The sequence below is a fragment of the Vicia villosa genome, linkage group LG5 (genome assembly GCF_029867415.1).
Source record: "Vicia villosa cultivar HV-30 ecotype Madison, WI linkage group LG5, Vvil1.0, whole genome shotgun sequence".
NCBI lineage: Eukaryota > Viridiplantae > Streptophyta > Magnoliopsida > Fabales > Fabaceae > Vicia > Vicia villosa.
The window spans coordinates 114,400,471-114,417,241 of record NC_081184.1 but is presented as its reverse complement, the minus strand read 5'-3'; the positions used below and the strand labels follow the sequence as shown (position 1 = coordinate 114,417,241).

General features: G+C 34.8%; 1 protein-coding gene across 2 annotated transcripts; it reads left to right on the top strand.

Moving 5' to 3' along the window:
* The first annotated feature begins 9,781 nt into the window (after nt 1-9,781).
* Nucleotides 9,782-12,151, top strand: LOC131602067 (protein ENHANCED DISEASE RESISTANCE 2-like). 2 transcript variants are annotated; one of them, XM_058874063.1, is made up of 3 exons: nt 9,782-9,986; nt 10,332-10,432; nt 10,847-12,151. In XM_058874063.1, the coding sequence occupies exon 3, from the start codon at nt 10,852-10,854 to the stop codon at nt 11,743-11,745; it is 894 nt and encodes a 297-aa protein (XP_058730046.1). In that variant the 5' UTR covers nt 9,782-9,986; nt 10,332-10,432; nt 10,847-10,851; the 3' UTR covers nt 11,746-12,151. The 2 variants fall into 2 exon arrangements, with proteins under 2 accessions (XP_058730046.1, XP_058730047.1); XM_058874064.1 differs by lacking the exon at nt 10,332-10,432.
* The last annotated feature ends 4,620 nt before the right edge of the window (nt 12,152-16,771 follow it).

Below are 16,771 nucleotides of genomic sequence, written 5' to 3'. Positions count from 1 at the left end.
TCACCTGTTGATTAACTTCATATGTAGCACATAATATTTCAAAGATAGTCTTGGCAGTAGACTTATCTATGATTTTTATGTACTCAGAGTGAGGAAGAGCATCAACAATAATACCTCTTCCTTTGTGGCATTTTCTACATATTTTCTTTTGAGCTGGTGTGAGAACTTCTCTATCAGCAACCATTCCTGCACCATTAACCTTAATATCAACACCATCCTCAAGGATGTCCCATAGCTCCTTATCAAGGCCAATAATGTATGTGTACATTTTTCTCTTCCGCCATTCAAAGTGAGTGGAATCACCACTGAATTTAGATGATTTAGCTTAATAATGACTATTTTTAGCAGCCTTATATTCATGTGGTATACTGGTTGAACCAGTAATGTTACTATCAAATTCACCCATCTAATATACCCTTTTCTTTCAGGATCTTTTTCTGTATCAATGTCAAGTGTTAAGCACATAATGTGCTCTAATGCCAACTGAAGGTGAGAAAAATACACAAGAAGAGGGGTTGAATTGTGTTTAGGGAATATTTTGCTTCTTTTCAAGAACCTCAGAAACTGATTATTAAGATTATAACTTCTTTGAACAACATATTTTGAATCTGATTAAGTTCAGATTCCAAGCAAGAGTAGATAGCAGTGAAAAGATAAAGTGCAGAAGAAATAAGTAACACACATAAAAACTATCCAGGTTACTCTCTAACTGAAGTAGACCAATCTCTCCAACCGAGAGTAATTAGGTCCCCTTGTCCAACAAGAGATTTTTAACTATAATCAAACTTGACTACAATCTTCTTAGACACACCAGTCCAAGACTTCCTTGCTCAATCAAACTTGAATGAGACTTCCTTGCCTAAACACACAAATTCAAAACTTCCTTGCTCAATCAATCAAGCTCGAGACTTCCTTGCCTAAACACACCAGCTCATGACTTCCTTGCTCAAGCAACCTAGATCAAACCAGTTCAGGACTTCCTTGCTTAAGCAACCTAGCTCGAGACTTTCTTGCCTAAACACACCAGTTCAGGACTTCCTTTCTCAAGCAATCTAGCTTGGGACTTTCTTGCTCAAACAAACTGTCTGAGACTTTACAAATTCTAAACAAATTTTTTAGGATTTACAACAAAATGTATTTGAATACAATCAGAGGTACATAAAGAATACAACACAAGAAAAGACTTTGTTACCTGATATTTCTAAGATATACAAGTGTAAGAAATATCAAGTCTATGTTCAATACAACAACTATGTACAAAAGCTTGGTGATCAAATCAGTTCTAGTTCTTTGTTGTCATATCTTGTTTTCTATTGGTGTATATTCTTTGAATCTTCAGTTCCTTATATAGAGGAAAGAAAAGAGACGTTGAAGGATAACTTTCACAAATGTCTTTGCTGAAGAAGTAGTTTCCAAGAGAGACGTTGGAAGTTGGTACAATTAGGATCTTAAACTTTTGAATAAACTCTTTAACCATTGTTTCTTTTTCAAGTAACACAACCATATGGATGCTGGAGTAAACTAAAGAAGTCGTGTCAAACAACCTTGATCCTTGTGCTAGAACCCCTAGTTGAATTTCTCTATAATCTGGCAGATGATAAGATGAAGCTGCTTTACACAGAGTACGGACTAGAGGCGCAGTATTATGTGTCCAAGTCATCAGAAGCTGAGTCATCAAATGTTGAGGTTCCAAGTGTTAATCAAATCCTGATCCATCATAGTCAGGGTCAAATTTTCTTCTCTTCATAAGTTGTTCAACTGGGTTAGAACCAAGTTTAATTAAGACCTTAACGAACCTGCACACTTAAACAAATGTCAGTATGCCCAATTGCTCTTTAATTACTTTATTATTATCAAAACCCAAGGAGTATGAACAAATTTTGTTCCAACATCCTACACCTCCTACTATACAAAATCTCAAACGGAGCCCTTCCAATAATAGAATGGAAACTATTGTTATAAGTATACTCAATCACTTGCAAAATGACTATCCCAACTACCTCCTGGTTACAAAACACAAGCTCTCAACAAATCTTCTAAATACTGGATAGTTCTCTCTCTATGATCGTCCTTCTACAGATGGTAAGCAGAACTCAACCTCAACTTAGTCCTTATAGATGTCTTCAAGCTCTTCCAAAATCTCGATGTGAACCTCAAATCTCTATCTGAAATAATACTTGAGGGAATTCCATGTAGTCTCTCTATCTCATTGATGTAGATCTCTACCAGCTTCTATAATAGATAATTATTCTTTATCGCAATAAAATGAGTCGACTTAGTCAACCTAACCACAATGACTTAAATTGATTCACTTCCTTTCACATTCTTTGCCAAACCCATGACAAAATCCATATAAGTGTTATCCCACTTCCACTCAAGAGTACTCAATGACTACATCAACTGAGACTGCTTCTAATGCTCAATCTTTGACTTCTGACAAGTCAAACTCGAATATACAAACTCCACCACCTTTTTCTTCATACCTGGCCACCAAAACATCATCTTAAGATCCTGATACATTTTAGTAGCTCCTGGATGAATACTCAACCCAATTCTGTGACCTTTCTCAAGAATATGCTTCTTTATCTCTAGCACATAAATTCTGTCTCAAAACTTCATAATCCCATTCTCAAGCATCTTGAAATCTACTTCATTACCTTGATTAATTAAAATAAATAGATCCATCAATTTCAAATCCAATTTCCGACCTTCTCTGATTTCTTTCAGAATACCACTAGTTAGCTTTAACATGTCCAAAACATCACACTCTGCGACATCATCTCACACACCAAGCTAAGATCTTTGAACTGCTCCACCAAATCCACTTATCTAACCATAAATGTCGACATATGCAAGGACTTCCTTCTCAATGCATCATCTACCATATTAGCTTTACCCATATGGTAACTCAACTCAAAATCGAAGTCCTTTAGAACTTCAAGCCACCTTCTCTGCCTCATATTGAAATCTTTGTGATAAAAAAATACTCCAGACTCTTATGATCGTTGAAGACTTTAAACCTTGAACCATACATATAATGCCTCCACACCTTGAGTACAAACACCACAACTGCCAACTCCAAATCATGGGTAGGGTAATTCCTCTCATGAACATTTAGTTGTCTAGATGCATAAGCAACGACTTGACCATTCTGCATAAGTAAACCACCTAAACTCATCTTTGACGCATCACAATAAACTACAAAAGATTCTTTTGCATCTAGTAGAATCATAACTAAAGCCGGCGTCAATCTCTTTTTCAGTTCTGGAAAACTTTCCTCACACTGAACATTCCAAGCATAAGCTTGACCTTTCCGAGTTAACTGCGTCAAGGACAACTTAAACTTTGAAAAGCCTTCTATAAACCTTTGATAGTAACCGGATTGACCTAGAAAACTTATGATCTTCGTAACTGACTTTGGAGTCTCACATTGCAACATTGCAGCTACCTTAGACGGATAAACTACTATAACATCAATAGAAATCACATGACCAAGGAAGCTCACTTCTCGCAACCAGAACTCACACTTCAACAATTTGGCATATAATTGTTTCTATTTCAAAACCTCCAACACAACTTGCAGATATTATGTGTTCTCTTCGCCTGTCTTAGAATACACAAGAATATCATTGATGAAAACCAAGACAAACTTATCCAAGTACAGATGAAAAATTCGATTCATATAATCCATTAATAATCTTGACGCATTAGACACACCAAACAAAATAATGAAATACTCATAACGACCATATCGATTTCTAAACACAATCTTCGGTATATCTCAGACTTCACTCTAATTTGATGATAACCCGATCGCAGATCGATCTTCCTTAACACACTAGCCCTAACCAACTGATCCATAAAGTCGCCGGTCCTTACAAAAGGATACTTATTCTTGATAGTAACGTTATTCATTTGTTGATAATCAACACACAGTATCATTCTATCATCTTTTTTCTTAACCAACAATAATAGCGCTCCCCACAATGAAATATTATGTTTGACAAACTTCTTTTTTAAGATATCTTCTAATTGTACCTTCAGTTCACCCAACTTTGGTGATGACATATGATACAGTTTCATCGACACAGGTCTAGTAAAAAGTAATACATCTATGGCAAACTCAACTTCACGCTCCAACGACAAATCACTCATATCCTCAAGAAAACATCAGGAAACTCACACACAATAGACAACTCAACACTTACAGCCTCACTCTCCACTCTTAAGGATGCAAACATCACGAGTACCTGATTACCTTCTGTCAAGGACATCTCCACTTGATTTGTGGTCATAAATATCGAATCTGTACTCTCTATGGGTTTGGGAAACAACACATCCTTGTCCAAAACCTACACTCTTGCAATTATCGGCACACTCAACCAACGCTTCACAATTGAAACATCTTAGAGAAGAAATAGCTTCTCCCATACTTGTTTCAGTTCCACTCCTGTTGGCAAGCAAATAGGAAATAAAAACGAGCATTAATAGTGTTCACACACTTGTCGTATGCCAGCGAAATATATAAATTCATAAAACCTAGGCCGAATGGACCGACCAACTATGAATCCAACTATGTAACACCATAAAGCCCCGACTCGTAATTTAAAAGAAATGAATGAATTATCATGAATTAAAACATAACTGTTAGTGTGTCACATGTACTTCTCAATAAAACATCATTTTCAACTTATGAAATATCTCAGCGGAATTAACATTTAACCATGTAACACATCTCATGGTTTCAAAAGGAGTTCAACTTTAACATAATTGAAAAGTATAAATAAAATAATTTGCAAGGATAGACATAACAATTCCCGTGTTACATTATCAAGGAATCATTCGCATAACAATATAAACACAAAAATAAATAAGCGAAGATAGCCATCTCAGCCATTCCCTAACACGCACGACACTAAGGCTCCTCTATTCGAATATTTGCAACAATAACATAAACATCCATACAACAACAAATAGGGGGTGAGAATACAATTCAAAATATGATAGCGGTGCATAATGTTGTAAGGATAGATATCATGCATATTCTCAACAAACAAGCAACTGAATTGCACAACAATCAAGCATGCAATGCACTTCTCGACTCGACTTTAATGCATGTGGTACCAAAGGTTTAGAAGTTCATAGCTATGTTACTGAGGTCATCCACTCGTTATTTTACACCTCTAAACTTGACTACTTTCTGGTCACATCTCTAGACACAACATGTTGATATCACATCTTTAGACCGGACATGTCATGATCACAACACTAGACCATGACTCACTTAACACCAACATATATGGTTCATGAATGTCAATTAAACATTATAATAGGTTCATATCAATATTCACCTACATAAACTCAATATTGGTTCCATCTATGAACCAAATACACCAACATAATACTACAAATCATAAGGCTACATCACACATCAATTACATTTCCCAATCGAACATGTAAGCACATCAATCATCAGAACATCATCATAAAAATTAATATTTTTCATCATTATTAACCATAAATCCACATTTATCCTCATGGTGCACCACCATGGGGTAGTACTACACGTTATCTTTCCAACGCTTTAAATCGCGCCTAAATTAGAGCCACGAAGCTCAAGTTATGGCAAAAACAACAAAACTAGTCTACTGTTGTATTGGAACCAATCGATTGTTGTTGGTGGACCAATCAATTGCTGCAATCAATTTTTGCAGGTGGACCAATCGATTGGTCTGAGCTTGCTGTAAAATATTTCTTTCGCTCAATCCAATGAACCAATTGATTATTCCAGCGGGACCAATCGATTGTTGCCTAGAATCTTTCCAGAAATTCCACTTATAAACCCGTCTCCTTCATCCTCTTCCCATTCCAATCCCTACCCAAACATATTGTAACATGGACAAACCTTTTCTAACTACATATTCAGCATTAAAACAAGAATTATATTATTCTATACATCAACAAATTCCTCATTAAACTCACATGATTTCTCATAATTCATTCTTAATTTGCTGCATAATATTAGCATCAATTCATCATCATCACAACATATCCTCCATCATTAATTAGGCTCAGATTTGATCAATAAGATACACAATCTCAGAAACAAATTCAACGTGCTACATCATAAAAACAGTTCACCATCATAACATATTAAATCCATCAATCAAATACAATTGGTTAGATAGGTTTGTAGAACCATCTCTAACCTCAAGCTTCATCAATTGAGGAAGGAAAAAGGAAGAAGAAGAGGGTAAAGACTAAAGACCCCTCTCGATCCTCTATTTAAATAAAACACCCATAAGTGAACCAATTCCCTTCTTACCTCAAAATTCAGCAACAAAAGCAACTCTCACAAAGCTCAAATGGTTCTCCTCTTCAAGCTTTCTCTCTTAGCTTTTCTCTCTCTTTTCTTACCTCTTTCTCCAAACTTCATGTTCTGAATATTTTCTTCCAAAACTGTCACACTCTAACTATTTATTTAACCATAATTCTCTCTAATTATTCCAATTACTAACCCCACCCTTCAAGTTTCACCACACCCTTCCCATTACTCTATTTTCTAATTTATTTTTAACTAAATTTGATTTTAATGCTAAACTCTCCAATTTCTCATATTCTCTTAATATCTTAATATTCTAATTAAATTAAAATACTCAATAATCACGATTAATTATTCTACCGTCCAAAATAAATAAATAAGTCAATGTTCATATAATCGCACCAACTATTCAAAATAACTATTTAAAAATAAAAGAAAAATATATTATCACTATTAAAATAAATCTGGGGTGTTACAGTCTCTACAACATGCTTAAGTTTATTTCTCACATTCTTTGTGATATGGTACCTTCAAAGTAATGTATATGTTGTCGGAAACACCTTTACAACTTAATTATTAATGAGATATCATGATCGGTGACAATGACATTCAACTTGTTTTCTTTGTCCTTTAACATTATCTAACACACTTCTAAAGCTCAATTAACATTGTCCTCCTTTTCGCATTCAAAAATTGCAAACCTAACAGAAAAGTATTTTCTATAGAAGTAACACCAATAATTTCCAATAATGGAAATTTGTACTTGTTGGTCTTATATGTTGAATCAATAATGAGTCCAGTGAAAAATATGTTGAACAACTTATGGGCCAGGATGAGTCAAAATATATCTCGAACAGTTTCTCCATCCCCTCACACTTAGTACCTTGATACATAATCGCTATCATCTAGAAGCTTTAACAATTATTGCATTTCAATTCTATCCCTTCTTATCACCTTGTTGTTTCAGGCACAAACATTCTATACTTGCTTGATATTTGAAATATTTTGAGCTTTTTTCCGTTTCAATGTTGCAAGTATGTTATTGAGTTGCACCATGTTCAATGTCATGTCAGAAACGGTTTCCTTCTCTTCGGCCATTAGGCGACATGCAATGGGATGACCGACTAACTTGCGACTCATGTCATGATTATGTGCACCACAAATCACATTTAATCTCCATCTATCATTTGTCAAAAGATGTCCATGCAACTTAAAAAAACACTAAGATTTCCTTGAGCTGGTGCCATCTCATTTCAACTTTCAGATACGAATTGTGTACTTGTCACTTCTTTTGCATCTTAGTGTCACAAATGAATGTCTTCTATCTCAACCATTATTTGACCGAGTGACTACACTCAACTTTGAAACTAATAAAAAAAATACACATCTGGATGACATTCCACAAGAATTCAAAAATGCATTTTTCAGACGCAACATTCATTTTTTCCAGAGAAAAAACCAAATTTATGTGCGTAATGAGGAAGGAAATACTCCCTCTGTCTCATATTATAAGAGAAATTTACTTTTTAAATTCATTGAATAATTAATGTATCTGGTTTATATATAGACCAGATACATTATTTATTCAATGAATCTAAAAAGTGAATTTCTCTTATAATATGAGACGAATGGAGTACATGTACATTACCTTAAATTTCAGTTTTTCCCCTCCTTTTGATATGAAAAAAATAGACAAATGATGTTTAAAACTAGAAAAGTTGATTGAGTGTGGAAGGAGGTTTTGATAAGGCTTAAACAAAAACTGTATTTTTGATCTTGAGTGAAGCAAACATGCAAGGTGGTGTTTTACTAAATTTCTCGTTTGACCTTTTCAAAAATGCATTTTTCAGAATCGTTACTTATATGCAAATGACAATTTTTTCAAATTTCTGTTTGACAAATTCGAAAGTACACTTCCGTATTTGTCATTGAGTTGTTAAATGAACAAAATCACGGAAGAGGTGTGTCCGGAGATGCTCATTCATACTAGTTTTTTTTTTTTAAATAGAAGTGTCTCACTAAATACATTATTTAACGTGATTTAAATGCATCCAAAAATACAATTTCAAATTCGTAATAACATTTTCAGATGTTCAATGTGCATCTCCACCAATTATGGTGGCAAAAGTAACCCGAAAAGTAAATGAATTAATCTTAGGGACCCTTGGGTCTGTTTGGTTGGGGTAAATGGAGGGGAGGAGAAGGGAGGGCATATTTAATTGTTTATGTGTTTGGTTCAAATTTTAAGAATGAGAGGGGAGACAGATGGAGGGGACCAAATTCCCTGCTGAGCCACTTTTTTCTTCCTCCGATTTGGGAGATTTCGGAGAGGAGGGGAGGTGTTCCATTTTAATTATAATTATATTTATATTTATATATTTACTCTTATTATAATTATAATTAAATTTTTTTAATTTTTATTTTTATGTTATTTTTTAGTTATTGTAGTATTTTTGTTTATAATAATTTTATTAGATTTTATTGTATTCGATAATTTTTTTAAAACTCTACTCCCTATGTTCCATATTATAAGAGAAATTTATTTTTTAAATTCGTTGAATAATTAGTGTATCTAGGTTATATATAGACCAAATACATTAATTATTCAATGAATCTAAAAAGTGAATTTTTCTTATAATATGAGACGGAGGGAGTATATTATAAGTTTATAACCATTGTTTTTATAAATTTTGTTGATGTTATCGTATTGAATACTTATATTTAGTTAATGAATTTGTATTTAAATTATAAATGGTAAATATCGTGAATCTTATGATAAAATTACAAGGTTAAAAATGAAAATTAGTTTCGAAATACCTCATCTTTCATTGTGAACCAAACATATTTGTAAATAAAATTTCTCCCCTTCCCTTCCCCTTCGTATTTTGAACAAAACACATATGTAATTAAAATCTCTCCCCTCCCCTCCCTTCCCCTCACCTCCCCTTAATAAAAATCTCTCCCCTCCCTTAGATTGAACCAAACAGACCTTAGACTTTGTTTGCGAGTTTGGAGGAGAAAGTAAGGGAAGACTTTGGAAAATAAGAATTGAGTGAAAATAATAGAAATATTTTGGATATGAGAGTTTTGGAGGGTTTCATTTTATTTATTACACAAGAAAAACCCTAATATAAAAAACTCAAAAATTGTATTGAACGAGAATTTTGGAAGGCTTACATAAATTTTTTAAATATCTTTTAGGTCGTTATACTATTATGAAAATTAAAAATATAATAATGATAATGACTATTTTATCATTTTAAACAAAATTATTTTTTCAAAAAATAACAAATATTTTCTATATTTTTTTACAATTTCATTTTCGAACGTCTTCCCCTCCAAACTCCAAAGCATTTGTTAGGCTTAAAATTTACTTTTGTAGACCAAAATGACCCTCGCATTACTCTAAATTACATGCTATGAAAATAATAAAGCCCCACACGTAATAATCACCGAATAACTAATATTGTCGATGAATTGTCAATTCACTCTAAAAAACAGAGTGGAAAAGCATCTTGTTTCACAGGTATTCCTTCCTCATCCTGAAACAAGCCAGCAAGCAAAGCATATCCTAAATTTACATCACAAAACCCTAATTTCAGATCTAAATCCCCTTACAATTTCTGCTTGCAGTTCCACCCACAACCTCCTCACACCGGTTTGCGTACGTATCTCAATTATGCACCTATCATATCTTCCTTGCACACTCACAACTTGTTTCATTTACCAGAATCATTAATTTCGCTGCAAAATAGGTTTATATTATTATATAGAATTGAATCTGAGTTGTTTAGGGTTGTTGCAGTTATAAATGCATTTCTTTACTCTGTTTTTTTTTTCTTTTGGTTCTATTTAGTTGAAAATGGTTTTAACAGATTTTTCTTTACTAAATCATCATCAATCATCATAAAATAGCTCAATTTCGTCGGTTTTGTTGTTAGGATATGAAGATGACAGTGGAATCAATGTGGTAATTGTAATAATACCTTTCTTATTTGTGAATCTATAGGAAATAATAGGATTCAAAGAAAGAAATAGTCATTATTACGGTTGATTTATCCTGGGCCAAAAATTGGAGGAAAGACGAGATGATGAATAGCGTCTAACTAGGTAAGTCCCTAAATTAAACGAGTTTTTCATGCAGTAAATAGATCATGAATCCATGTGCAGCTTGACCTTTTGCGTCACAGAAGCCGCAAAAAGGGCATCTAAATGTATTTTCTTGACATTGAGGCCTTACACTCACACGAGCTTTTGATTGTTTAGCACCTTGGGGTGACACTGTCATAGATCATTTTTCTTGAGAGGAACTTTCTCCACCCCGGGTCTCTTTGGAATTACACATCCAAAAAGAACACTTTTTGTCGCCTGGATGTGTATTTCCAGACTAATAATTTTCTGTAGTCATGTGTGGTTTTTGAGAAACGCGGGGTGGGTAAAGTTGCTCTCTATTTTTTTGCATTTTGACTATGTTAGTATTTGTAATCCTATGAACTTATATTGTCTATTATTAATTGAAAACAGTACATATGATGGCCAGCGCAGAGGATCAAAACAAATCTGAATGGATAGATAGAATAAGATCTGAAGGAGCCATTCCATTTCTTGATCCCGGTAAGTGTTCAAATGGTTGGACTTCACCACCTGGAGATGCATTCATGGTTAGAGGTCCTGAGTATTTTACCACAAAAGTTAAGATTCCAGCGAGCGGTTATCTGCTCAAACCTCTTGGATTTGATTGGATAACAAGTTCAACAAAAATTAGTGAGATTTTAAAGCATCCAAATAGCAGAGTTAGGAAGGTGATTGAGAAAGAGTTTCCCGATGGTGATAGGCCTTTCGTGTGGGCATTCAATCTTCAACTTCCAACCAAAGATAACTATAGTGCTGTTGCATATTTCACAAACAAAGAGCCTGTTGTTGAGGGATCACTAATGGACAGGTTCTTGAAAGGTGATGATGCTTTTAGAAATTCAAGACTCAAGTTGATTGCCAATATTGTTAATGGTCCTTGGATTGTGAGAAAAGCAGTTGGGGAGCAAGCAATTTGCATAATTGGGCGTGCACTTTCGTGTAAATACAGCGTGACAGAGAATTTCATGGAAGTAGATATTGATATTGGATCTTCTATGGTTGCATCTGCAATAGTTCATTTAGCATTTGGTTATGTGACAACTTTGACGGTTGATCTGGCTTTTCTTATAGAGGGGCAAACTGAATCAGAGCTTCCAGAAAAACTCTTGGGTGCATTCAGATTTTCGAACCTTGATCCTGCTTCTGCTAGAACAATTGAGCCATCATCTGTTTCCAGCACTGCTAGTTTACAAAAATCTTTGCCCACGAGATTGTGGTATTCAATTGGGCACATTCTTCATTCGGGTTCTCAAGAAGACGGTTCTTCGACCTCACAAAAGTCTAATTAAAATTGTGGATCGAGAAGTTGTAAAGTATTTTGGGTCCAATCGTACATGTGCAGTGTTTCCAACTCAAATTTCAAACAAAAGTCATATTTGCATACTTAAGTTTGAATCCATTTCAACTGAGTGTGATATGAAGGTAAAAATTTAGTTTGCAAATGTTCCTGAGTGAAAATCAAACCAGAGCTATATTCATGTTTTGCTTGGCAAACATAAGTTGAACAGTTTCTGATGGCAAACCAAACACTCATGATAGTGGAAAGAAAATGAACCTATTCGAAATTCGGTTCCATTAGTAGCTTGCTTGTATTTTAGCATATTTATTATGATATTTAGCTGTAGGCTTGTAAACACAATTACTAGAATTCTGTCTTTCATACAATCTCATCTTGATTGCAGCATTTTATCTTTCTTCTCTGGCTTCAAAGTATATCGCGTCAAAAGAGCTTGAGCAAATTTGTAATTAGGCCAAAAACGTATATTCAGAGTTACCTGTCCTCTGACTATATGTTTTAATCTCTTTCTACTTTCTTTGACATAGTGCAGTGTTGTTTACATACAGATTTACTAGAGGAATTAAGGAAAGTGGTTATTGTTGCAAACAATTTTTTATTGGTAGAGTTTAGAACATTAAACAAAGCATACATTGGTAGACTTAATCTTTGTGTATGATGTTGTTATGAACCCAAAAAATGATACATATGAAAAAAACAAAGGCAGAACAACAAACAAATGCAGAACGGGATGTTTATTATAGATGGATTGGGATACTACATAGGGAAATGACCCTGTTTTCTGACTAGAGCAGTGCTCCTTTAGGAAGCTATAGATTTCTAATCATATATCTAAGCAACAGAATTTTCAAGATACTCCTCTCGACCCCTCTCTCATTCCTTATAATGTGGATGATTACAATCATTCTCTAACCTCAACCTCCCCTAACAGAATTATCTTGTAGTCCCATATTTGCTCCATCTAGAATATACCCTTCATATTGTAGGCTTGGTAGGCAGCACGGTTAACTACTTTAGTCAGACCATCAGTTTTTGGATGGTAAGCAGAACTCAGCTTCAAATGTGTACCATGTAGTTTGAACATCTCTCTCCAAAAGTGATTCATGAAGACAAAGTCTCTATGACACACAATAGATAGAGGGATACCATGTGATCTGACAATTTCCTTGGTGAAAACTTCTGCTATGTTTCAGGCCGTGTATGAGTGTTTTAAGGGAACAAAATGACAATATTTGAACAGCCGATCAACTACCACCATCACTGCCTCATACCCTTTGGACTTGGGTAAACCGTTGAAAATCCATAGATAAATATTCCCACACATTTTCTAGAACTAGTAGAGGTTGTAGTAGACCTCCTGGTGATCTAGCTAAGTATTTGTGCCTCTGGCACATATCATAGCCCTAAAAAAACTCATGCACACCATTTTTCATCCCTAGCCAATATACATTCACAACTATTCTCCTATAAGTTCTTAGAAACCCGAGTGTCCCCTTAGGAGTTGAGTGGAATTCTTATAGCATCTTTGAAATAAGTAGAGATTTGGAAAACAAAATCAATCTCCCTTTGTTCAACAATGTTCTATGATCTACCTTCAAAGTTTGTATTAGGATCTACCTTCAAAGTTTGTATTAGGATCTACCTTCAAATCATCTATGATCTTATTGAGCTTTTATCACACTGTACCTCTTGATCAACATGTTGCTGCTATTGCCAACAGGGATATGAAGCATAACTACATAATTCACCTCCTTCATGCATCCGAGACAAAGCATCTGCTCCTTGATTTAATTTTTCAGGTTTGTACCGATATCAAAATTGAATACCAACAACTTCGCTACCAAGTTTAGTTGTTCTCTAGTAATAATCTTCTGTTATAGCAAATCCTTCAAGCTTCTCTGGTTAGTAGACATAGAGAATTTCCTCCCTAGAAGGTACAATATCCAATGTTGGATAGCTAACACACAAGCCATTAATTCCTTCTCGTAAGCTGATTTTGCCAAATTCCTTACACCAATGGCCTTGCTAAAGTAAGTAGTGAGGGTTTTCCCTGCGACATTATGGCTCCCAGATCAGTTCTTGAAGCATCACATTCAATCAAAAGCTATTTACTGAAATTTGGTAATGCGAGAACCGGTGCTTCTACCAACTTCATTTCAACATCTTGAAAGCCACCTAATTTTTTTGTCCCCAATGAAAGGCATCATTCTTCGTAAACTTCATAAAGAGATTAATTATCTTATCATGATCAAGAATAAACTTGTGATAATAATCAGTAAAGTGCCAAGAATCTTCTTACCCCCTTCACGTTCTTAGGGATTAGCCAATTAAGAGCATTGTTATACCTGTTCGGATCAACTACGACTCATTTTTTGGATATCATATAACCCAAGTATTGCATTATTCTATGGCAAACTAACATTTCTTCTTAGTTCCCTTCAGATTATGAATTTGTAGAGAGTGCAGCACTTGTTCTAGCTGTGACATGTGTGTCTGCCAATCCCTACTATAGATTAGGATATCGTAAAAAAAACACCAACATCCCTTTTCTCAACATATTCCTAAACACCTCATTCATTATCCCTTAGAATGTTGACGACGCGTTCATTAACCCAAATGGCATGACTACGACTCGTAGTGACCCTCAAGAGTTTGAAATGTCGTTTTATGTACATCACCGCTCTTGACCCTCACTTGGTGATAGCCTGATTTTAAACCAAATTTAGAAAAATATCTCGTCCCATGTAATTCATAAAACAAACCTTCTATTACCAATATTGGAAACTTATTAGGAATTGTTACTTTATTCAAAGCGGGGTATTCCACGCACATACACCAGGTTTGATCTTTCTTTTTGACAAGTATGACCAGACGGAATACACACTAGTGTTGTGTCTAATAATCCCATATACTAGCATCTCCTCCACTTGTTTTTCAGTTTCATTTTTTTATGAAGGCGACGGTAGCGATAAGTGTAACACTCTTCTATTCAATATATATTTCACGAGTAATTTTAAATCAATTTATTAAAGTACAAGCATCAACAAGAGTGTCACATCGTCATAAAACATCATATATAAAACATCCTGCTTCGTAACATGAGCTCTCTACATAATAACAATTAAACTTTCTTTTGAAACATCAACATAAATTCAAGTATCATGCAGCGGAATCTCAACATTAAAATAAAGTAACAATTATTCATCACGTCTCATCATTCGTGATTTAAATCTCAAAACCAACTTCAAACTATTAACGGTAACTCATAGAATCATGTTCTCAAACAGTTAAAGTATTCAGATCATATGATCCCAAGCCGATGTTACATATCAGAGAAAGACCCTTTATTGAATGGAAAAAACTAAACGACTCTGAAGCTATCCTTACTCCTTAATAAGCTAGTCCTGATCACCTGCGTGTTACCCACGTGGAGGCAACATTCAAACAGAAAGGGTGAGTAAATCATAATCATTATAAAAGACATAAGGAGTAGATATAGCAGTCATATCAAGGAAACAACAATCATATAACATCATTAAATACATTCCATCACATAACAACAATCACTAGTTTTTCACGTCACAACATCATAAATCCAAGAATCAATCAAATACATCACCTAAAATATACCAAACATCATCTTTCAAGAATCAATCAAAGACACCACTTAATCCAAGTATTGCGCAATGTCACAAATAATGAAATGATACTTCATAAGACTCATGCATGTGGTACCAAAACATCACTCATGACTTAGTCATTATTATTCTCTAAAGATTCCCACCAATAGAATCAATTCCCGCTTGGAACCCAGAGCACATCACAAGTTGCACTCAATCCACACTATGGGATTGAGGCCTTCACTGGACCAAACGTCCTAACATCACTGGGTAAATATCTTGCAAACTTCACTAGACAAAATTCCTACAAATGTTATGAATGCATGATGCACAACAACACACTATACGACGACGGCTAGTAAAAAACGTATCACCATTCATCATATTAATCATACATCATCGCATGCTTCATATTACACACATCATCATAACATCCTCAATTTATCATGTTATTCATACCTCCTCACATGTTTCATACATACATATATCATCACACTAACATCAAACATCATAGTACGCAAGTCAAGTAACAACATGGCATAGTTAAATCAATTTACAATAGGAAGCGTTACATGTTGGTATATCACCACATGGCCTCATCACCTCGTCATAGGAAAGACACTCATCATCATCACCACATCATCATATCATCATAAGGAAAACACACATCAAGTTATATCATGACGTGGTTACGTCAATTCATAGTGGAGAGCATACTTGCTATGTTGTCACTACATCGTCTCGTCACTCAATCCTAATACAAGCACTAGAAAAATACATCCTATGAATCATTTCATTGTACTAGGGTATATTTTATTGCATTAGCTTTCCAACACTTCGAACGATGCATCAAACGGAGTCGGGAAACTCAAGTTATGACCCTTACAAAATTCTGATTTTGACTCGGTTCGCCCAGCGAATGGAATGGCTCGCCTGGCGAATCAAGGCAGTAGCTAAAATTCTCGAACCCTTCGCCTGGAGAAGCCTCACTCGCCCGACGAATCTGCCAGCACAGCAAACCAGAAAAATGCGATTTTCTCCGTTGGAGGCCTTCCGTACCTCCGAATTCGATTTCGTAAAAAGCCCTGGTTTCAAAATTCAAAATCCTACCATTATATCACATTTATAACAGCCTATAACACCTACATAGAGGTCCTAACCTCATACATCCATCAAGGGTTCATCCATTTATATATCCAAATAACGATTTTCACCAATTTCGTCAATCTTCATTATAGGTTCCTCAATCTAACAAAAACCTCAAATACGATATACAATTATCTAGATCTTAAATCAATTATAATAACAATGATAAACTACCCTTACCTTAGAATTGTGGTTTGATTTTGAATCCTCTTCGTGTTCCACCGAGATTCCTCTTCTCCTCTTGTCTCTCTT

Coding starts and splice junctions, on each gene's coding strand:
- LOC131602067 (XM_058874064.1), top strand. CDS start 10,852: ATGATGGCCAGCGCAGAGGATCAAAACAAATCTGAATGGATAGATAGA.